This window comes from Boleophthalmus pectinirostris, unplaced genomic scaffold (assembly GCF_026225935.1).
Source record: "Boleophthalmus pectinirostris isolate CB_2022bp ecotype Guang Dong unplaced genomic scaffold, ASM2622593v1 HiC_scaffold_10, whole genome shotgun sequence".
Taxonomy (NCBI): domain Eukaryota; kingdom Metazoa; phylum Chordata; class Actinopteri; order Gobiiformes; family Gobiidae; genus Boleophthalmus; species Boleophthalmus pectinirostris.
Window position 1 is genome coordinate 27,884,772 of NW_026570971.1, and position 24,148 is coordinate 27,908,919.

General features: G+C 38.1%; 1 protein-coding gene across 3 annotated transcripts in view; it reads left to right on the plus strand.

The window, feature by feature from the left end:
• Positions 1–324: 324 nt before the first annotated feature.
• dicer1 (dicer 1, ribonuclease type III) overlaps positions 325–24,148 on the plus strand; it is a 30,351-nt gene continuing 6,527 nt past the window's right edge. Inside the window, exons 1-30 of one of the 3 annotated variants that reach the window (XM_020930692.2) lie at positions 325–464; positions 1,953–2,002; positions 2,625–2,723; positions 2,812–3,004; positions 3,467–3,629; positions 3,740–3,870; positions 4,968–5,102; positions 6,554–6,711; positions 7,503–7,671; positions 8,645–9,117; positions 9,981–10,113; positions 10,599–10,841; positions 11,246–11,400; positions 11,498–11,630; positions 11,739–11,814; positions 11,901–12,040; positions 12,402–12,581; positions 12,883–13,096; positions 13,406–13,559; positions 13,931–14,113; positions 14,185–14,290; positions 14,580–14,755; positions 14,906–15,551; positions 15,627–15,779; positions 16,871–17,022; positions 17,756–18,212; positions 19,300–19,564; positions 21,356–21,624; positions 22,984–23,146; positions 23,259–23,334. In XM_020930692.2, the coding sequence (XP_020786351.1) occupies positions 2,891–3,004; positions 3,467–3,629; positions 3,740–3,870; positions 4,968–5,102; positions 6,554–6,711; positions 7,503–7,671; positions 8,645–9,117; positions 9,981–10,113; positions 10,599–10,841; positions 11,246–11,400; positions 11,498–11,630; positions 11,739–11,814; positions 11,901–12,040; positions 12,402–12,581; positions 12,883–13,096; positions 13,406–13,559; positions 13,931–14,113; positions 14,185–14,290; positions 14,580–14,755; positions 14,906–15,551; positions 15,627–15,779; positions 16,871–17,022; positions 17,756–18,212; positions 19,300–19,564; positions 21,356–21,624; positions 22,984–23,146; positions 23,259–23,334 (5,417 nt within the window). In that variant the 5' untranslated portion in view covers positions 325–464; positions 1,953–2,002; positions 2,625–2,723; positions 2,812–2,890. Of the gene's footprint in view, positions 465–607; positions 671–1,952; positions 2,003–2,624; positions 2,724–2,811; positions 3,005–3,466; positions 3,630–3,739; positions 3,871–4,967; positions 5,103–6,553; positions 6,712–7,502; positions 7,672–8,644; positions 9,122–9,980; positions 10,114–10,598; positions 10,842–11,245; positions 11,401–11,497; positions 11,631–11,738; positions 11,815–11,900; positions 12,041–12,401; positions 12,582–12,882; positions 13,097–13,405; positions 13,560–13,930; positions 14,114–14,184; positions 14,291–14,579; positions 14,756–14,905; positions 15,552–15,626; positions 15,780–16,870; positions 17,023–17,755; positions 18,213–19,299; positions 19,565–21,355; positions 21,625–22,983; positions 23,147–23,258; positions 23,335–24,148 lie in introns of those variants that run through there. The other 2 variants (XM_055156156.1, XM_055156164.1) reach the window with 2 other exon arrangements.

The window sequence follows — 24,148 nt, forward strand, 5'->3', positions numbered from 1 at the left end:
CACATTTGGTTGAATTTAATCTAGCCGAAATAACCTACATTTAAGATATTTACTGTTGAAATATATATAAAATATGCTTGTTTTTTTAACTGATAAGAATTATTTGAATGTCTAGTAAAAATAAAACAATTTCCAAGCAATTAAAGTTCAATAAGTGTATAAAATGGGAAGTATTTGGTTTCTATTTCAACGAGGTCAGTGACAGATGACCACTGCACATTTCTTAGCCTTGGTATTCACAAAGAAAATGATTTTACACGTGCGTTACGGCTTTCAACGTGAACAAGCCGGCGCTACGCAAGTTACGTAGCTGTTTTTGCGTAGCGGAGGCCCAGGTGAAAGGAAGTGGTCCCACCGTGCAGCAGTGAGAAAAACGGGACAGCCTCAGTGAATGGCAGCGAGCAGATCCACGAATGTATTTATTCCTATTCACCCAAGACGATCAATTAAACAGCGAACGTAAGGTAGGAGCGTGTTTCGACGTATATAATTTGAGTTTCCCTTATTTCTGCAGCATGTGTTGGCCTAGCGTGCTGTTAGCTCTGAGGCTAGTTGGCTGAGTGACATGATGGTGCATGGTAGCTTCCCATTACGCGCCGTAAATTTCAACCAAAGCCGCGGTTTTTACTGGTCTATCCTCGATCACAGCATAAGAATCAGACCGACTTGGGTAAAAATACGAGCGTTTGGACCTTGATGTTTGGTTTAACTGAATAAATGAATTAAAACGAGCTGATTTTGGTTTAACATTAGCTGTCTATGCTAAGTCTTGTATTTGCAGGACGATCAGTAGACGTCTGGCTTACTTACTGAGTGTAATAGGTTGTAATTTGATCATTTTACATTGGGGAATATCAGTGTTTGCTTATTTATAGCCTGTTTTGTCGTAACAATATCAAATGCTAGGTTTATCCATTGGTATGTTGTGTTCCTGCTGCAATTATTCTTAGGCCAAAGGATACTGGACCTCATAATCTTTTCACAGTAGTGGCTAGATATTGTTCTATGCCTGGTCATATTACTTGTGTTCATTCATTGTATTCTCATCTGCTTGCTATAAGTGGGTAGCTTTATGAAAAGTCCTATATATATAAAGCTATACACAAAATTAACTCTTGTGAGCTTTAAGCCATGTTGCAATGCTGTTACCTTAAAAACCGAGCTGGAGTTGTGTTTGGTTTCATTCACACATGTTTGAGTAATCCTTTATTATTAGTCTGTCTACATCTCCAAAGCTCAAAGTGCTCTGTTCCTCCATGTGATGTCATGTAGTGGTAAGTTTCACGTTGACATGTACCTTTTACCTTTTGTTCAGCATGTCCAGGGCTGAAATGATCCAAATGATTCTAGTGAAGGTGTATGGAGTTTAAAAACACAGGGGAGCACTCACAAGGTGGAGCAGAGTCTTTGAGAGAAGATCTGAGCCTGAATATGCAGGGTTTGTGTGTTAAACATGTGTGAGTGAAACAAAACACAACTCCAAGTATGTTTTGATAAGGAAACAACATTATGACGTAGAAAATTGCATAATACGGGACTTTAAACACACCACTGAAGCTCCAGTTGTTGGAACTGTAGACATTTCCCATGTTACTGGCTGGTGCTGAGGTCAGGTTGATAAGTTATCAGGTGCTGTGTCTGGCTGGAATGCACTTATTGACCTAAAGGCAGTTATTTAACTTCTCAAGCTCAATGTCAACACTATGTGAAAAGCAGGCAGGTGTGTCTATGTTAGTTGTTAAATTATATTTATAGTTGTACAATTAATTACGTTTTAATTGAGTTCCATGTTCAGTCATTTCCAATTGTCAATAATCATCTCACTGTCAGTATACGCATGTTCTTTATCTTCAGAATAGTAGTATATTGGAAGCAATTTTATGCTTTTAATGAGACAAAAAAAGTAAAATAAAATCAATATGAGTTGTAATAATGTTCTTTCTATTTTGCAGAGCTGTTGAAGCCATTCACTATCCACGCCACATATGATTTGTTATAGGAGGTGAGCCCTTTGAGCTTATAACACAGTTATTTTGTAATGAAATACATAATTTACAGACCAACCTAAAACTTGTTAGTTCAGTCCCATCTCTGACAAGTGCTGTTGGTGTGCTCTTCGGCAATACACTTCATCCATCTTGTTTGTGGTGTTTGTCAGTGGAGGATGGTGTAGTATTTGGCAGCCTTATTTCTGTCAGTCTGCCCTAGGTCATGGGGCTGTACGATTTGGGAAAAATATCATTTTCAAAATTTTCTGAAAACATTGCAATTGTGATTAGTTTTGTTCACAGAAGAATTGACAAAAAGACTGAAATCTGAACTGCTAAATCTTACACTAAGAATCACTTTTCAGAACATGTTTGTACAGCTCTAAGGCGCAGGGTTTTTATGTCGAATAAGACAGGATATTTTGTTTGTGGAGGAAATCATGGTACTTTGTGATTTGCTAATTGCATCCCTTCTAGAACAGATACACAGAAATATCTTACCATCATTTAATGTAGAGAGAATAAATAATGCATGAAATTGTAAACAGACTTTGAGTGTCTGGATAGATTCTATATGCGACTAATGCATTGTTATTAGTTATTATGTAATTGATTTAATACATTTTGTGTTTGTAGGTTTCATCCCAATCTAATGTCTAATGTGCTAAAGAGACATTAATCATGGAGTGCAGATTCTGTGTTCTCTGCTCTCCCAGGAAGCCTCTGTCATATTCTGTGAGTATTTATCAGTAGTAAAGGATAATAATTAGCATGTGTATTATTAAAATTTCTAATAAAAAATAATGTTTATATTTGACACCAGTGAACTTCTCCAAAGAGGTGCACGATGAAATGAGATAGAGTGGCCGATTGGAGGAGCACCTCACCTCCAGAGTTTGATCATGGCCGGCCTTCAGCTGGTCACTCCCGCCTCCTCACCCATGGGGCCGTTCTTTGGGTTGCCATGGCAGCAGGAGGCTATCCATGATAACATCTACACACCAAGGAAATATCAGGTGAGATCAATGACAGAAGGGAAGGCACAAAGTCAAACTTTACTCTAATGTTGTCATTGTATGCTACAAAAGTAACATCTCAGGAATATATATATAACATTGTGCTGCAATGTGATTCATTCATAGATACAATGGATGAATATGATTTGGGACAAAATGTACATGTTTCATAGACAGTAATATTGTGATCCAAATATATAAAATTTTCATAACAGCATTTCAATTGTCCCTTCATCAGCATTAATTACTGTTATATTAAATATTGTGATGTCTCAGTCTTCAATTTCGTGTCTACTTGTGAAAAAAAAAAAATCTAAAGTCTCAATTCTTATGTGTCCTGTTGTCAATAGAAAATATGATTTTTAGATCCCTAACTGACAAAAGGGGCCTGTCTATAGAAAGTCCAAATAATGAATAAAGTAACTTTGTGTACTGATAATGTGTCTGTTTTGTATTTTCCAGGTAGAACTTCTTGAAGCAGCTCTTGAACATAATACTATCGTCTGCTTGAATTCTGGCTCAGGGAAGACGTTTATTGCAGTACTTTTAACAAAGGAGCTCTCCCACCAAATCCGTGGACACTATGATGAAAATGCAAAGAGGACCGTTTTTCTTGTGAACTCAGGTATTGCTACACAAGAGAAACGGTTTCACAATGGGAGATTATAGTGCTTGTTATCAGGATTTTTTTCTTTAAAATTTAGTCATATTTTTAAACTGATTTCTGTTTTCCAGCCGCATCTGTGATTCACCAGGCAGCGGCAGTCCGAACGCACTCTGACCTCCAGGTGGGAGAGTATATTGATGTGGAGCAGACCTCAGAGTGGAGCGATGAGCGATGGAGACAGGAGATCAGAGAGAATCAGGTGGGTGCAATAAGCCTGTAGTTAGAGCCAGATCCAGATATTAAAGGGCCCAAGATACAATATTTTCAAATATATTATGATGATGTTTTCTCATCAAGAACATGGCTGGAGTTGTATTCTATTTTATTCACAATGTTTAATTCAGAAATCCTACTTGTTTAGCGTTCTTCTCTCAAACAGAAAACTCTCAATTCCACCTTGTAATGTCATGTGGGAATTGTCTACAGGAATACAGGCTTACAAGAATTGTCAATCTGCCAAACTTAAGATAAAAGTTAGCTGTTAAGTTGAAAAGTGCATGACAAGGTGGAGAGAGCATTTTGAGTGTTGGAGATTTAAACAGCCTAATAATTCAGGATTAATCAAATAAATGAAACAAAATACAACTCTGGGTATATTTTTAATGAGGTAACAACATTCTAACACGGCTTTGAGCTTTTAATGTATTTTCTACATATTATCAATTGGAGTTAAGTAAAAGTTTGCTGTATTCACATAGCTATTTCCATTTGAATACTCTTAGCAGCTTGATTTGTCTGCTAGTTTCTCCATATCTCCCACCAGGACTAGTTATAATTAATTGAGTGATTTTTGAAAATATGTCATATGTTTTGAGAAATTACGCAATATACTCTTCTAAAATTTTCTGAAAATGCATACAAAAATGGGCATTTAACATATAAAATAAATGCAGATATTGTCAGCCAGATATGTTTTGGTGTGAGATTTCTGCCTTTCCCAAACCTGAAGTAACATAAACTTTTGGTCTAGAGTTTACAAACGTTCAGCGATCAGGTTAAAATTGTAGGCTTCCCCTTTAAATGTTTCTTTTTGAGGAGCGAGGAGGTGTGGCTAAATCTATTTGACCCGCCCCCTCCTGTAATGATGTATTTCCCTCAGGTGAGCCAGCCTCTGCATGGTCCACAAGTATTGGGTTTATGCTCATACACTGCTTACAATATATAAAGCGTTTTATTGTTTGTTTAGATTTTTTTTTTAGTACTTGAATCAATTTTTAAGATCCCTCCTCTGATTGTCACTCTTTTTAAATAAATTTAGTTTTATTTTTTAAATATGTTTTGTTTTATTTTTATCAGGTGCTGGTGATGACATGTCATATATTCCTGCACATCTTAAAAAACAAAATCTTACCGCTGTCAAAAATCAATTTGGTTGTATTTGATGACTGTCACCTGGCTATCACAGAGCACCCATACTGTGAGGTGATGAAGGTAAGGCTCTATCTAGTGTTTTATTCTGTTTAGAGTATTTGAATAGATTTTGTTCAAACTATGATGCAACAAATATTTTCTTTCATACAATTTGGAATTTTAATGTCTGTTATGTATGCCTGTATTTCATATTTTAACTCTTTCCCCCCTGGACGCCTACTAGGAACAACCCATACATATGTTACTAGGGCTACCCATAGAGCATAATTGCATAAAAGAAAACAGACTTCCACGAGTGATTATAAATGATTTTTACACTCATGAACTTAATTGTAACACAGACATATTTGGTATGTCTGGAAACCTTAGACTCTGAACTCTTCATTTATGGATGTTTAAATGTGATTCAACTCATTTATAGGTGTATAACAGCTCACTGAAAATGAGAGTTTACCTGGTCAGGTGCAAACTCGAAAACAAAAAACTACATTCAGCATCTGATATCTGCATGTTCTGAGTACTATATTCATAAAAAAATAAAAAATATACTTTGTCAAAGTATTTAAACAGATTTCATATCACCAGATACAGTATAGCCAAGTGTACACCTGTTTTTACCTGTTGTACACCTGTGTGCACCCAATATTTTTTTTTTCCATTTAACTTATTCAACTCATTTAGCTTATTCAACTTATTTTATTTATTCAACTCATTTAGCTTATTCAACTAATTTAGCTTATTATAATATGATAATATAATAATAAAACTCTTCCCCGTCAGTGTGTGTCCAGTATTTGTCATCTTGGCTATTTTCTCGTGCGCAGAGCTCCGCATAAGCGTTTTTTCTGTAGCGATTCTGTTATACATCGCATCTTGGGAAAAAAAGACTGAAATATTTTAAAGGACTAGCCTGGGCAACATCCAGATTTCAGGGCAATTTTGGTTCATAATCGAGTATAAAGCTCAGATAGTTTGTTCGGATATCGCAGGACTCCACACAGACGCATCAGCGGCATTCTCATCTTCTCCCCGAAGGTCCGTCGCTATCGCTGTTTTCCACTTTATAATCAACTTCAACATCATCACTTTGAAATCTATAAAAGTCACTTTCTCTAAACTTATCCATAAAATACGTCCGCTCCTCATTATTTCTAAAACTGTGCGCCGCAGCGCCGCGATCTTTCCATTGCTCGTGTTTTGTGTTGTGTTTTTTTCCGGAAGCTACCATCGTCACTATTTCGATTAACTTCGGAAAAAATCGGCGAAAACATATCCTTGAATCCTATTGGTCAGTCTACTGTCGGTTGTAGTGGCCCCCACCTATCACAGTCTCTGTTTAAATGTGAAAAACCGAGCCATTTCTAAAGGTCGTCAAATCTCGTCTTTAGTGATACGGCGGAGGTGTCAAAAGTCGTCATTAAGGGTTCAGGGGGGTCGTCAAATGTCGTCTTCATGGGGGAAAGAGTTAAGGTACATTATGTAACTCTTTGTATCCTTTATTTTGTTTTTAGCTTTTTGAAGGCTGTGGAAGCCCTCGTGTCCTGGGTCTAACAGCCTCTATTCTCAATGGGAAATGTGACCCACTGGAGCTCGAGCACAAAATACAGAATTTGGAGCAAATCCTCAAAAGCAACGCTGAAACTGCCACAGACCTTGTTGTCTTGGACCGGTACTACATTTTATAGTTATAAGCGCTATGTTTGTGTAAAAAAAAAAAAAAAACTTCTGCGAATCTATACTAAAAGTAGTCTGTTGTTTCATGTATCTCGTTTTTAATGCATGCCCTTATTTGTATTTTTATTTTATCATAGTGTTTATTACTAATATTATTCATTGTTTTATGTTGCACCAAACGCCAAGTTCTGAGTGTGGATTTTATTCACTGACAATGGCAATAAAATTGATTTTGATTCTCAATAGTCGTTTGAACAAGTCTTGATACTTGATAAAATATATTATTTAAAGGTGCACTCTTTTCGGTTTAACTTTTCGGTTGAGGGTCCGTTACATTCTTGTTTCTAAGACTATGTCATTGTTCTGCTTAGAATGTTCCACAGTATGACATTAAACAGATCAACCTTACATTTATTCTGTAACAGGTAGTTTGTTGCTCAAAAATACCTAGATAAACAGGCATCCTGGCTGTGAGCGGGGTTGCCTCTCCACAGATCTGACCTGTAACTTCGTCTGGTTTGATCTCCATGAAGATAGAAAGGTTTAATACCATACTGTGAAATATTCAAGATAAAGCAATAACATCTCCATGGGAAAAAAGCATTTGACGGACCCTCCGCCAGAAAAGCTACAAAATGCACCCTTTAGGAAAAGAATACTTGGACATATATATTTTTTTTTTATTGTAATTTTGATATCACAAGGCTTATCAAGACTTTAACTTAGTACAGATATAGAGTTTGACATTTGAATTGTTACACTAATGTATGTTGTGTGTATTTGTAGATATGCCTCCCAGCCAAGAGAGGTGGTTCTGGACTGTGGCCCGTACGTGGACAGGAGTGGGCTCTCGTCACGTCTGCAGAAAGAGCTCAATGAAGCGCTGCATTTTCTCAACGACTGCAACATCCCAGTGTCCAGAGAGGACCGGGACCCCACCTTCATTTCCAAACAGGTGGGGGCAGGTTCAGTTTATATTCAGATTTATATGAATTTAAAACACAGACTTAACTTGCAATATAGTATTCACAGATTTCCCCCTTCTCTTATAAGCAGTATTTTTCATCATTCTGAAATTCTTGGATAAGCTTGTTCTGAAATATCCTCAAAATATCAAAGTCCTCTCCTGGGTGTTTGTAGTAAGGAGTATTTGTAACTTGAATTTGTGATATGTGTTTATTCCAAAAACTTGTCCAGTTGACAGAATTACATGTTCTATTGAATGGAACATACGTGGATGACTTGGGGATTACACAGACACTCCTAATTATAGCTATTTTTGAAAAATTTCACCAACTGTCATAATTGTATAAATATGTCTTCTCTAGCTTGGCAATGTTCCTTTTTTCCTTTTTAAGAGCTGAAGTAACAAGCACTTCTCTATTATTTTTAAAACTGTTTGAAATATGGGCTCTAAAGCGTTCACTGTGGCTCTTTCGTCATCTATCAGGCTTAGACAACCACCCCAAAAATCAATATATGCTTGGCTTTAGCTTCATGGCGTGATCTGTTTATTGAGAAAAACGACTTTTTTGTCTGGTCTTAGCCTTAATGGTGCATTGCGTAACTTTTCTGGAGGGTCCATCAAAGACTTTTTTCCATGGAAATTGTATTGCTTTGTCTGAAATGTCTCACAGTATAGCATTAAACCTTTCTATCATCATGGAGACCAAGTTACAGGTCAGATCTGCAGAGAGGTGACCCCGCTTAGTCAGAATGCCTGTTTTTCTAGATATTTTTGAGCTGTAAAATCACCTGTAATTCGAATAAATGTAAGGTAGAGCTGTTTAATGTCATACCTTGGAACATTCCAGGCAGAGCAATGATATATCCATAGAAACAAACAGGTGACGGACCCCCAACCAAGTTACATAGGAATCCTTTTTAAATAATTTTAGTCAGTCAACATCTGTATTCACCATCTGCAGGTGTTGGGAGACTGTCAGGCGGTACTGCAGGTGCTGGGGCCCTGGTGCGCAGATAAAGCTGCTGGAATTATGGTCCGCGAACTCCAGAAGTACATCAAACACGAACAAGAGGAGCTGACGAGAAAATTCCTCCTCTTCACGGACACCATCCTCCGAAAAATCCACGCTCTGTGCGAAGAACATTTCTCCCCCGCCTCCCTAGACCTCAAGTTTGTCACGCCCAAAGTACTGAGACTGCTGGAGATCCTACACGAATACAAGCCTTTCGAGAGACAGCAGTTTGAGAGTGTGGAGTGGTACAATAATCGTAACCAGGATAATTACGTGTCCTGGAGCGACTCGGAGGATGAGGACGAGGATGAGGAGGTGGAGGCCAAAGAGAGACCAGAGGCGAACTTCCCCTCGCCCTTCACCAACATCCTGTGTGGGATCATCTTTGTGGAGAGGAGATACACAGCTGTGGTCCTAAACCGGTAAGTACGCTCTGTTATCTTCATTTGTCTTCATTTCTTCATTGTGGCTAATGCAAAATCTGGACTTTTGTCATAGAACTACTTATTGGTATCTATCAAATGCTCTAAAGCTGTGAAAATGGTCATAACAAAACTGAGTCATGTGGCGGAAACATAACAAGTTACTTCCTACAGGGTTCTATATTACTGAACTTGTATTTTTGAGAAAGAACAAATACTGTTTTTGAATGCAGCACTTCAAAAGCATGAACTAAACCTCAGAACTAATGTATGGAGCTCAACAGTGACCACCAGTTTTAGTTTCAGAAGTAAATTTTCCATTTATTTTTCACCATAGAATTCAAATATGAAGACCAGCCACGTTGTAAAAAATATTCAAAATGTGTTTCTTTTAAGTTCAAGGAGCACATTTAAAATGCAAAATTCAGTGAAATCAGTTTTTAAGTTTAAAAAAAAATGTTTTATTAAAATTATAGTGGTGATTAGTGTAGCCTATGAAGCCTATTAGCCATGAGCAAGATTTCTAACTTGTAATATTACATTTGTTTCGAAAGTATGAGAAATTTCCTCTATATCAAGTCCTGGAAAGGGTCCTTGGATGCTGCACGGTTGTTCCCCACTGCTTTTGCCCCATCTAGCACTGAAGGATGGGTTAAATGCATAAGACGTATTTGCCTACGAGGAATAAATTGTACCTTAGCATACCAAATTAAAGACTATCAGAGGCTTGGATTTCCTTTGTGTGAGACGTGATTTAAAGGTGGTTAGTGTTGGTTTCCTGTAGTCAGTGGGTGAAATTGAGTGCATCTGTTAGCTTTTTGCTTTAAGCCAAAATACGCCTTACTATTTATTTTTCCTTTCAGTCTTATCAAAGAGGCGGGCAAACAGGACCCCGAGCTCGCCTACATCAGCAGCAACTTCATCACAGGCCACAGCATCGGCAAGAACCAGCCTCGCAACAAACAGATGGAAGTGGAGTTCAGGAAGCAAGAGGAGGTACAGACCCTGCACTAAATCTGTTCTTTTCCTAAAACAGAAATCTCTCAAATACAGTAATAATATAAATTGTGTAATGTTTTCTAGATATTTCACACATAAAAACAACATTGATCCATATATTTTTACTTGTATATGCTGTAGTAGGTTGCTCATAACAAGCCTCACAACAGGAATCTTAACTTAAGAAAGCAATTGCAGCAATTCTAGTCTTCCCCTGCTGTGTATTGTATATATGTATTCAGTATATATATATATTTTTTGTTTGTTTTGTTTTGCATTAATTGAACAAAACAAAGGTCAGTTGTTTGAAGTTGCATTACTACTTCATTAAATAACTTCTTTATATTATTTTAATCAATTCATTGTTTTGCTATCTAACCTTATAAAAACTAAATGTCATCAGCAATGTTTATAAAAATGTGGGGCATGTTTCCACCCACTTATGTCACAATCATTTCTTAAAATGTTTACTCATTCTGCAGGTTCTCCGAAAGTTCAGAGCTCATGAGACCAACTTGCTGATCGCTACCAGTATCGTGGAGGAGGGCGTAGACATCCCCAAGTGTAACCTGGTGGTGCGGTTCGACCTGCCAACGGAGTACAGGTCCTACGTCCAGTCCAAAGGAAGGGCCCGGGCACCTGTGTCCAATTACATCATGTTAGCAGACAGCGAAAGAACCAAGGCTTTTGAGGAGGATCTCACCACTTACAAGGCCATAGAGAAGGTGTGTGTGTTTTTTATTTACACACACACAAAAGAGTTCATGCATTTTGTTGTAAAGTGGTAATTTGAAGTAAATCTAAAATAAAAATTTGCTAACCATTGTAATAAATGAATTAAGCTTTTTATTTTAACTATTATTCAACGACACCACGAATTCCTGTTTCAGCAAGGGATTTTGTGTCAGTCAAACACAACTGCAAAATGGGCTTAGACAAACTTTATTGATCCAGGCAAAATAATTGGACACAGTATCTAAAATGTAAAATAAAATCAATATAAACTAATACACTTGGTAACACAGAGCTTAACAGAAATGCTGTGATGCAATTTTATAAAGGAAACTTTTTTTTTAACCTCATGTTCCCATTATATTAAAATTTTTAACACTGCTATTTTACTTTTTAGATCTTGAGAAACAAATGCTCAAAGTCAGTGGAAGTTGGAGAGTTTGAAGTGGAGCAGATTCTGGACGATGACAACATCCTCCCTCCGTATGTGCTGCGGACTGAAGACGGAGGGCCCAGGGTCACCATTAACACGGCCATCGGGCACATCAACAGGTAAAAATGCAATAAAACATAATTTAAAGGGATTTTTGTGATTGGAAAATTCAATTTGATTTGTTTATTTCATAACAATTTGAACATTTTTGCTCAGATATTGTGCGAGGCTGCCCAGTGACCCTTTCACACACTTGGCTCCCAAATGTAAAACAGTAGAGACAAAAGATGGGCGCTTCCAATCAACTCTGTTTTTACCCATCAACTCCCCTCTCCGTGCCCCAGTGAAGGTAAGAAAACTTATAATTTCCTATTATCTTAATTTCTATTGGCAGTCTGATTTCTGTTGCGAGGGACTGTTACAATCAATGTATAATCTACATTATATTTTGTGTCAGGGCCCTGTGATGAACTGTGCTCGACTGGCAGAGAAAGCTGTTGCATTGATGTGCTGTGAGAAGCTTCACAAAATAGGTAAAGAACATTTTATTTTGTGCAATATTAACACACACGGCATTATTGTTTTCATTAAGATCTCACATACACGTTTCTTCTCTCAGGGGAGCTGGATGATCACCTGATGCCTGTGGGGAAGGAGACTGTGAAGTATGAAGAGGAGCTGGACCTTCATGACGAAGAGGAGACCAGTGTCCCAGGGCGACCCGGCTCCACCAAGAGGAGGCAGTGTTACCCAAAAGCCGTAAGTTTTGTTGTTCGTTGGTTCCATTTTATTGAAAATATTGCTTTAAGATGGGGCCCAGTGGACAGTATTCCTGTGTCAGTTGATAAACTGGGCTACACAGTGCCCAGCACAGCAAAAACGTCCTGGCGTAAGAGGCCAGGATGGATGTGTTCTTTATGCTATGCCAATACTAAAATTGGCATAATTCTTGTTTTTGTATTTTTACTAATTAAATTACATTTTGGCTGCCCCGTTTAAGTGAAGCGCTACAGGCCATAGATCTATTTGTTGTGATCTGAAGCTCAACAATGACTATTAGTTTTTTGCTTTCTTCAGATGTTAAGTGTTTCACCGTTATCTTTTTTTTTTCTTTTTACAGATACCAGTGTGTTTGAGAGACAGTTATGCTGTGCCAGGACAGACCTATTACCTGTATGTGATTGGGATGGTCCTAACGACACCTCTGCCTGATGAGTTAAACTTCAGGAGGAGGAAGCTGTACCCCCCAGAAGACACCACCAGATGTTTTGGGATCCTCACCGCCAAACCTATACCTCGAGTAAGGATCACATGGTCATGTTTTTCAACCATTCTTTGTGGTGTTACTAAGATACTAGGCATGCAACAGTATCTAAATGTCAGTATTAAAAATAGGTAGTAGCTTTCAGAAGAAGCAGATGAGTATTTGAATGCTATAGAAATATAATAGTTCATAAATGGTTATAAAATTATAATCAACATGTCTTCAAAAAAGTCAGATTTTAGCAGCAGCCTTAACTTTGCAATATCACAGTTTTGGCCTGTATTGTATTGTATTGTATTATATTATGTTACCAACTAACCTCTCTGTTGTCCTGTAGATCCCTCATTTCCCTGTGTACACTCGCTCTGGAGAGGTGACCATCTCCATCGAGCTGCAGAAGTCCGGCTTCACTCTGACCCCGGGGCAGTTGGATCTGATCACGAGGCTGCATCAGTACATCTTCTCCCACATCCTGCGTCTGGAGAAACCCGCCCTCGAGTTCAAACCTGTACTCGCCGACTCTGCTTACTGCGTTCTACCTCTGAATGTTGGTGAGTCAGTGAGCAGCTAAAATTTGCTCACAAAAATAATTTATGTTTTATTTTTTACTTTATTTTATGTTTGAACATTCTTTATTAAATTAATTCTTCTGCATTCAAGACACCATTGCTTCAAAAATTCTTCTTGACTTCTTCTTGAATTTTTTTATTTTCTAACCTTATTTTAGTTACAGTAAACAGTTCATTTAGAAAGTGATTTGTTGCAATTAAGAATATTTTTATGGCTATTATAAAGTGGTCTTTAGTTTAATTCTTTTATTGTAATATTTTCTGAGCCCTCTTTTCATCTTTTCTTTTTAGTTGGTGAGTCCAATACTCTGGATATGGACTTTAAGTTCATGGAGGACATAGAAAAGTCTGAGGCGCGCACTGGCATCCCCACTACTCAGTACACCAAACAGACCCCCTTCACCTTCAAACTGGAGGACTACCAGGATGCCGTCATCATTCCAAGGTATGGATGGGACTGGAAAAACACATATGGGGAAAATGTATAAGAAAAACAGTATTAAAGACCACTGATCAAATGATAAAGGGTGCACATTGTTCATTACAAAAAGCTGTAAAAATGGATTTGTCACTGTATCTAAATTTATTGTGGGAAAAGATATTACTGTTATTCACAATGAAAAAGGTAATGCAACATAAAATGACTAGATTAAAAAAAAGTTATTTTTGTTGCAGTAAAGATTGAAATGTATATATTTTTTAAGTTATAGTAATTGCCTGAATACTCTTGACATCATTAAGTGGAAACTAAATGTTAATATGGGAAAATGTAATATAATAAATCACTTTTAAATTATTTGTGACTTCTTCTTTCAGGTATCGTAACTTTGACCAGCCTCATCGCTTCTACGTGGCCGATGTGTACACAGACCTAACACCCCTGAGTAAGTTCCCTTCACCAGAGTATGAGACATTTGCAGAGTATTACAAAACCAAGTACAACCTGGACCTATCCAACCTCAACCAACCACTGCTGGATGTGGACCACACCTCCTCCAGGTCAGAATATCAACACTTTATTTGATAGATTAGCTTTTGTGCCATTATTGATTGTCATTGTGTTTCTGTAGATTAAACTTGTTAACCCCTCGACATCTGAACCAAAAAGGCAAAGCTCTGCCCCTGAGCAGTGCAGAGAAGAGAAAGGCCAAATGGGAGAGTCTGCAGAACAAACAGGTAATCGACCACAGCAATAATTTTTTTTAAGTTAAAGCTGCACTATGGAACTTTTTGGAATTGAGAATCTTCCACTGTATGGCATTAAATGTATGTATCTAATGGAGACAATCAGTCAAGAATGTATGTTTTCAAGATATTTTTGAGCAGTAATAACTCATGTAACTGAATAAATGTATGAATGACTAGTTTAATGTCATATTGTGAAATATTTCAGGTAAAGCTCTAACATCTCTATGGAAAAGTTAAATAGTGTTCCTTTAAATACTCAAAAATGCTGTCTTTGTAGATTTTGGTCCCCGAGCTCTGTGCCATCCACCCCATCCCCGCGTCCCTGTGGAGGAAGGCAGTGTGTCTGCCCAGTATCCTGTACCGCCTCCACTGCCTCCTCATCGCAGAAGAGCTGCGCTCTCAGACCGCCACTGAGGCTGGGGTGGGCTCCCAGACTCTGCCCCCAGACTTCAGGTATTTAACTGGAGCACTACACAAACATATACTATATTTAGTCCTATACATAATGTGCATCAAAACCAATGACCTTTTTGTCTTCCTGGTGGATAAACTGAGTTAAGCTGTATTCACTCTTTAAATTAACCCTCTGTGTGTGTCTGGCAGATATCCAAACCTCGATTTTGGCTGGAAAAGATCCATTGACAGTAAGACGTATATCTCCTGTTCTGAGTCATGTGAGGGAGATGACGAAGGTCACTGTAATCACCAAGAAACTGAAACCTCCGACCCTCCAGTGAACTCTGACCCTCAGATGAACTCTGACGAACCCTGCACCAGGAACCTAACAAATGGCACTGCCACCGTCACCCCGTGTGACAAAGGCCACCCACAAGAGCACCTTCACCCACATGACAATTGCCAACGCTCCCAGCCCAGCGCCGCTGAGCGGGCCAGCCCTGAATCAATACAAATCACTACCTCAGTTCCTGTGCAGCCCGCTCCTCGCTCCTGTCCTGAAGATGATTGTACCCGGAGGACCTCAGATCTCCCAGATAAAGCTACCTCAGTCTGCCCCCGGGCCCTCACAGCACCTTGTCCTGCTCCGGCAGGAGACTCTCCCAAAAGCCTGGGGCCCAACCCGGGGCTCATCCTGCAGGCCCTCACCCTGTCCAACGCCAGCGACGGCTTCAACCTGGAGCGGCTGGAGATGCTCGGAGACTCTTTTCTGAAGCATGCCATCACCACATACCTGTTCTGCACCTACCCCGATGCCCACGAGGGGCGCCTCAGCTACATGCGCAGCAAGAAGGTCAGATCACAACCCTATGTGCTTTTTTAGCCTTTGCCACACATATTTTAAAATAAGCTGTAATATATCCTTTAGGTGAGCAACTGTAACTTGTACCGCCTGGGGAAGAAGAAGGGCCTGCCCAGTCGGATGGTGGTGTCCATCTTTGACCCCCCTGTGAACTGGCTGCCCCCTGGATACGTGGTCAACCAGGACAAGAGCAGCACCGACAAACTGAACTCAGACGAGGTGGGCAAAGTCTGAAATACTCTTCTGTGGCCAGTAGAGGGCAGGCAATAACTTTGTCTGCCTTTGTTTTGATTAGAGATCCTAGACTCCTCTGGTGTAAATGAAAGGAAAATGGATGTAATGTTTCTATTCCACAAAATTGATATAATATGCCTTTAACCCAAGAAAAACATATTTAAGACAATTACATGATTAGCTGAATAGGCAAATGGAGAGGGCGCATTTATCATAACATCAAGCTGTGGAAACAAAGATTGTAAGTGTCTTTGAGCTACTTTGTGAGTTCAGAAGCTACTGGGATTGAAGTAATTTAGCCAGCAACTGTAGAATTCCTGTTTGTTTGTATGGTGGAAAGACTACATAATGACGTCTAATATTATGACCAAAAGTGTGGAATTCTTTCAAGGTAAACTGGCTAAGACTTGGACAGACTTTAATGATCCATGAAGGAAATTACTTGGACTCAGTAGCTCAACAAATACAAAAGGAAAAACAACATGGAGCAAATAGAAAAAAAGATACAATTTGATAAAAATAGTAGAACTTTTGTATGTTTACAGGACTCTACCAGATTGTTGTTTTTTTTTTTTGTATTTGAGGAAAACGTGTCTTGCCTAGTACTGATATATTGTATAAGCAGCTGTGTGTATTGTCTGCATCCAATTATCAAGTTTTTTTAGATTCTTGAAGTGTGTGGTTAGCTTGCTAGTTGATGTTGATGCATTGCTGTGAAGGCAAAAATCCACTCTGGTCTCTCATGAACTCATCGTGGTCAATAATTATGATTGTTGGAATGCATAAAGGAAAGTGAGGAATAACATTGGACCACAGCAAACTGCTTAAAATCAACAAGTCTGTTTTTCTCATTTTTTAAGACTATAAAAATCAGGTACCGTTTCTTTTAAGTATAAAATGAGGGTAGTTATTTTAGGGTTTTTCCATAAATATTCAATTACTGAGTTTCCTAACCCTAAGTACAATGAAAATGTTTAGCTTATGGAAGTTTACACAACACTTAAATTGAACCCAAATTACCCACAAGAGATTTTTGTTATCCGGTCTTAAGCATTTCTGTTTTTGCCATTTCTCAGCCCAAAGAGGAGGTCCTGTCCAACGGTCAGCCCGGGATGGACTCTGACGACGAGTGTGAAGAGGAGGAAGAGGAGGAGCTGCTGATGAAGGACGAGCCAAAGGACGAAGTCAACATGGAGGACGAGCTCGAGTACTACAAGGAGCACATCAGGTTCAACATTTTGAATTTGAATATCGAGTTTTCTACATTTACATAAATTATTTTATTATTATTATTTTAATTTCTATAACTAGTCCAGTACAACCCCCTGTACAGGTGTTGCCTGAAGTTTGTGCTTATTGTTCCTCCCTTATTATAGTTCATATGTCAACTCCTTTATTATAATTGATTAAAAAAGTAAAAGTAAAAAGAAAACCAGAAATAGATGTATTACAGTGAGTGTATGCACAGAATAATTCATCCATAAGTATTTGTTAAAACTATATAGTGTCACTTTTAAACTTCCCATTTGAATGAGGGGTCGGTGGAGGAGTTAATAAAATTTTCCACGGAATTTAAATTTAGCATTTTCATTATTATTTTATTTTATTATTATTTATTATTTCAAATTTTAATTTAGCATTTTAATGATTGTTGTCTTAGTTCTACTTTTTGTATATTTAATAAAGATGAAACACAAAACTAAAAACATATAAAAACACAGAGGAAGTGAGAGCTTCAGGGTATCTTGGTAGAAGTCGAAAAAAACAACAACTTTCAAATACCATGTTAAATTGTGAGTGAAAGGTGAATCATTTGAGTTCGAGTATTCACTGCAGTCACATATTAGTTTTATTTATTTATTTTTCATTAAACCGCCCAGTTCCTTCAAGCTCAATTGTATAATTCTAAAAGTACGACGCTTCAGTGAAATCATATTTTTTCTTTTATTTATTTTCACCAGGTTTATCGACAACATGCTTCTGGGCTCCGGCGCCTTTGGCAAAAAGATCTCTCTGAGCACCTTCACCCCCACCCCCCCTCCAGGCCCCGGCCCTGACTCCCCGTACGAGTGGAAGACCCCCAAGAAGCCCCCTCCCCACAGCTCCGCGCACTACCAGTCCGAGTCTACCCACAGCGGCCCATCCGAGGAATTCGACTACAGCTCCTGGGATGCCATGTGCTACCTGGACCCCAGTAAGGCGGGAGAAGAGGACGATTTCGTGGTGGGCTTCTGGAACCCCTCGGAGGAGAACTGCGGAGCGGAGCTGGGGAAGCAGTCGATTTCGTACGATCTTCACACAGAGCAGTGCATCGCGGATAAGAGCATAGCGGACTGTGTGGAGGCGCTGTTGGGGTGCTACCTGACCAGCTGTGGAGAGAGGGCAGCCCAGATGTTTCTGTGCTCACTGGGCCTCAAGGTGAGATCACTCGGAGCCTGTCTGATTTAACTATATTACAGAGATGTCAGTGCGTTTAGTGGCGCAAGTGTAGCAAAAATATGTCGTTAAGTAGGCCTGTCACGATAACAACATTTGAAGTGTGATATAAATATAGCTATTAAACACTAATATTGCAACTCACTTATGCCATAATTATCCAAGAGCAGATTTAAACCACTAAAACTATTCTAAATGTACAATATTGAGCTCCAATAAAAAAAGGCAGAATAAAACACTTTAGTACTTAGTTTTCATCTGTACAAGGAGTCATAGAAGCGATTAGTTCAACTTTTTATGGCGCAAATCTTGTCGTATAGCCAAAAAATATCAACAAATTTCCCAGTAATGCAAAGAAAAAGTTGAGTATTTAAAAGCTGACTGTTTATAGTGACAGAATTACTTTGACATTGAATCTGAATGAGTAGAAACTTTTTTTTTTAAATAATGAATTATCAAGCTACAAATCTGTGAAACAGCATATAAATATACTCAGTAATATTAAGTAACCCATGACACTGTTGTAGGATATAATTCATCAGGTATCAGTTTTTTTAGTACTTTTTAAAAAAAATATTATTTTTTTAACTGTTATATGCTATGGCAACAGTGCTAATTTTCCATCAGTCTAAAGCCCATAGAGTAACTTTATGCAAGGTTGTATTTCTTCAACTAAACTGCAGATGGTGTACTAATTTAATTTAAAAAAACATGTAAAAATAAACTCTTACAAATATGTCTGGACCATAACAACAATGTATATATTTAGCTTCATTTAAATAAGTGTTGTCTCTGAAAGAGTAAAGTATGAAATCGGTTATCTTCTGGTGTGATTTTGATGTAACATTAATATACTGAATGTTTACTGCCTTAAAAAAGGGATAAATAAAAAATAACTGGATGGAGAAACCATCAGAGACAGGGGGTAAAGGGTTAAGAGGATAATATTTCCAGAACAGCTTAAGTTACAATTATCCCTGGATGGAAAATCACCACCGATCTCCAAATCTGAAATGTCTTAAACAGAAACAGCTTGTACATCTGCTCCGCTCTGTTGTCTTGTCATCAGGTGCTACCACTGGAGAGGAGCATCTTGGAGAGCCGCCCCACCTCCCTCCTCCCCTCCCACCACATCCAGGCTCTGGACCTGGGCTACGGCTGGCTCAAGATCCCCCCGCGCTGCATGCTGGACCACCCCCACGCCCAACGCACCCTCCTCCACCTCATCTCCGGCTTCGAGAACTTTGAGAAGAAGATCAACTACACATTTCAGAATAAGGCCTATCTTTTGCAGGCCTTCACCCACGCCTCCTACCATTACAACACCATCACAGGTTTGTGTCCATGTTATATTTGGACAAGCTAAAGAGAAACAGCTGGGTCCAATGCTCCCACTGATCTAAACATTTGGAGCTCATATTTTGATGTACGGAATTCACTGGGTTTATATAATTGCATAAGTATGTTAAAATGCAGCTGGATATTCCCTTGTCTTTTTAAATCCATTATTTATTGAGGAAAGAAAAAAAGCAAAACCCCTATCGAAGGCTCAGGGTTCACATACAACGGGTTAGGATCTGTTTTGATTATAAATTTGGTAGAAATGAAATTATATGGTGGGAATTTGCTTATGGAATCCAATTGGGCGTTGGGTGTTGTCTTCTATAGAAAGCAACTGAAAAAGTCCATTATCACGTAATATTTCAACCAACCAGCATGTCACAAAATCTGGTAATAAAAATATTAGTTTTATGCAACTCGTATAATTGGATGCATTTAATGTTGTAATTAGGAATGTAACGATCACTGAAATATCGTGATATCGTATCGTCAAAGTTCTCACAATAATATCATGGTCCATCACAATATATCGAGTTACAAGTCTCTGCTTAAATTAAGAGTTATGATGCAGCAACAGCTAGAAAAAGACAGAGGGAACTACATAGACCATGATCCTTTGGTCCATTTCAGTGTAGTCTACAAGAAATAACAGTTCTAAGCACTTTTAAGTCTTAGTTCTTTGGATTAAGTCTTGTCAAGGCATTTTAAGAGGAAAAAGTAGCATATTCACAGTTTTAGCTGTTTAGTCTCCACAAAATATCGCAATAAATATCGTACCATGAGATGTATATTGTGAAAATATCGTACTGAGAGATTTGGATATTGTAACATCCATAATCGTGAGTCTCCCCATCATATTGTGAGCTTTCCCACGATAGCGCAATAAATATCGTACCGTGAGGTTCGTACCGTGACGATATCGTATCGTGAGACGTGGATATAATTACACCCCTAGTTGTAATACTATCTGAAACTGAGAAGTAGTTGTGCAGATTCAACTGAAATACAGCTTCATTCATTTCAGTTTTTAATTTTACACAAACGATAGATCGGTATCTTCATTGCAAACTTGCAGTCCATAGTAAAAAACAGACAATACCAATCAGGGTAATTACTAGGCGTGTAAGAAAAATAAGATTCAGTGATACTGTATATATCGTAATACTTCATTGCACAATTCTCGAACCGTTTCAAAATGCATTCAAATTGATTTTTTTAAGTAATATTTTTCACAAAAATGTATTTGTTACATTCTCTGTTTTCATGATTTAAAAAATATACAAATATATTTCATACAGTTTTCTTCTCATGAAGGTGTAGCTGACTATATTAGTAATATTGATAAATCTCAATATTTCATCCACTTTGTAATGTTTCACAGTATGGCATTAAACCTTTCTATCTTCATGGAGACTAAACCAGACCAAGTGACGGGTCCAATCTGTGGAGAGGCAACCCCACTTAAAGTCCGAATGCCTGTTTTTCTAGATATTTTTGAACTACAAAAACACCTGTAATTGGATAAATGTAAGGTAGAGCTGTTTAATGTTATACTGTGGAACATTCCAGACAGAGCAATAACATCTCCATAGAAACATGCAGGTGACTGAACTCCTAACCAAAAAGTTACATAGTGCATCTTTAATAATAAGTAAATCAATATTATATCAAATGAATGAATAAATAAATATAAATTAGCTCCAACATAAACAACGGCTGTAAGTGTGCCATCATGACGGATGTAATACCAATGATCTTACTGCTTTCCCTTCTCCCCTCTTCAGATTGTTACCAGCGGCTGGAGTTTCTTGGCGATGCAATCCTAGACTACCTCATAACTAAGCACCTTTATGAAGATCCACGGCAGCACTCGCCCGGCGTGCTCACAGACCTGCGATCCGCCCTCGTCAACAACACCATCTTTGCCTCTCTGGCCGTGAAGTACGACTATCACAAGTACTTCAAGGCCATCTCCCCCGAACTGTTCCACGTCATCGATGACTTCGTGCAGTTTCAGCTCGAGAAGAACGAGATGCAAGGGATGGACTCTGAGGTGAGATTAATAAATTATAATGCATCACCTTTTTTCCTAATAATACTTGGTCTAGTTTTTCATGTAGTTTAGAGTCTTACATTACACAAAATTGACTCTTTGTGAGCTATAAGCAGTATTAGAATGTTTGTACTGCCTCAAAAACATACCTGGAGTTGTGTTTTGTTTCATTCACACATGTTTTAAGATGTAGACTGACTAATAATAAAGGATTACTCACTCAAAGCTCAAAATCCTCTGTTCCACCTTATGATGTAATGAAGCTGTAATTTTCAAGTTTATAGCTACATTTTATCTTTAGTTCAGTAGAGAGTGACATTTCCAGGGCTGAAATTATTCAAATGATTCTAGTGAAGGTGTATGGTACTGTACTATGAGCCCTTTAATCTCTTATAACATTTTGTACAGTATTTATCCAATGGTACTTATTCTATTTTAACTGTACTACATTATTGTGCTTCTCATGGTTAAACTTTTCTCTTTATAAATGACCTGATGAGCCTTTTTTGCAGCCACGATCATATTTAAAACATCTGAGACCAAAAAATAAGGTACAGGAAATCGAGACAGGAGGTAGAAATTTGCACTTTTAGCAAAACCTGAACGTTTTTGATCAATGCGGGTTGAGTATAAATTGTCAAGTTTCATCGAATCTGAAGTACTATTCTGCGAAATGGTCCCACAATACGCATTAATCCTCAACAACAAAGCCATAAGAGGAGAACTAGTAACCTAACCTTTGCTCTCTTTTTTCCCATTAAATGATATTCCACATTCAAAAATGACCTCTGTGTAACGGGGCTGTCAGCTTGTATGAATCTGGTTCATATTCACATGAGTTCACGACTAAAGAGAAAGTCCAGTTGGATTTAATTTGGCTGGAAATGTCGAACTTGGCTCAGGTCTGATTCAGTTCTGGAGAAGTACTGTTATGCCTTCAGGACAGAGCGTATACAACTATAGGGGGGAAACAGAGAAATGGGGAAATATGCTTTACTAATATGGACCTATTCAAAGCTATCAACACAGCTTTATAGTGTATTAAAGTTTTGCTTTCTGATCTATGTTGTTGTTTCCTCAGCAAAAACATGTCTGGAGTTATCTGTTTAACGCACAGACCCTGCATATTTAGGATGAGTTCTTCTCTGACTCTGAGATGAGAACAAACTAATAATAAAAAGATTACTCAAACATGTGTGAATAGAAGAAAACACAACTCCAGTACGTTTTTGATGAGGTAACAACATCATAACATGGCTAAAAGCTCTCAAGAATCAATTTTGCGTAATATAGGACCTTTAACTAATAGTAAGAAAAAATGTACTTTTCTACCAGCGTTCAGTTGTGATTTGTTTTCAGCTGCGGCGCTCCGAGGAGGACGAGGAGAAAGAGGAGGACATCGAGGTGCCCAAAGCGATGGGGGACATCTTTGAGTCTCTGGCCGGAGCCGTTTACATGGACAGCGGCATGTCCCTGGAGACTGTGTGGCAGGTGTATTATCCAATGATGAGGCCACTTATAGGTGAGAGACAGGGTTATGAATTGAATCAGCTGCTGAATGAAAGCATGCTCAGATGTTTGATAGAATGGTTTGGGTGGAAAATATACAAACTTTGTGATTTGTCTATTTACAGAAAAATTCTCTGCCAATGTGCCACGCTCTCCCGTGAGAGAGCTGCTCGAGATGGAGCCAGAAACTGCCAAGTTCAGGTACTGAGTTTTGATTTTAAAAGCACAACTAGGAAAACTTGTCCCCCTATTGAGCATTGTGTCATTATTTTGAAAAAGTAATACACGTTCAGTTACCTTTGGATTAAATTCCTAAATTAAATTCACACATTTTATTTCTGTTCACTCTTTAAGGTTGATGGCAAACGGAGAAAAGGCTACTTTAAGCCAACATATTTGCATAGTTTTTGTCAGTGTAGTAATTTTGTGAACAAAAACTTGAACTGAATGGGAAATAAACCTTAGATTAAAGACACAAGTATTCTTAGCATCTAAAAAAAGTGAATGGAAATGACAAGATTCCTGATAAAAATTAAACTAATTTACTTTATTTACTCAATCTGGACTACTACCTTGTAATAAGTCTAAAACTGATTTTAAATGCTGATGCTTTATTTTTTTTTTCACAAATACGTAACTTCAGATGGATTGTGTCACAGTTAGAATTAGGGCTGGTTATCATTCAGTTGTCGATACGAGAAATACGTCGATACATAAGCCACGATATAATTCATACTTCGATGCAGTGAGTTTATGATTCGAGGCGATTCAATACAGTACATTTCAAATTGATTTGATATGGTTAAAAAAAACGAACAACAAAAAAACACTTCTTTTGCAAAGATAATATCAAACACAAACATTAAAACATATTAAAACTGTGAAAATGTCAAATGTGTTGCATAAATGAGTTTCCTTCCTCTAAACAAGCAACAGAACTGTTGCTGTAACAAAATAATTCAGTAAAATCAACCAAAAAATACTCTTGCTGATATATCAATACAGCAGTCCATGA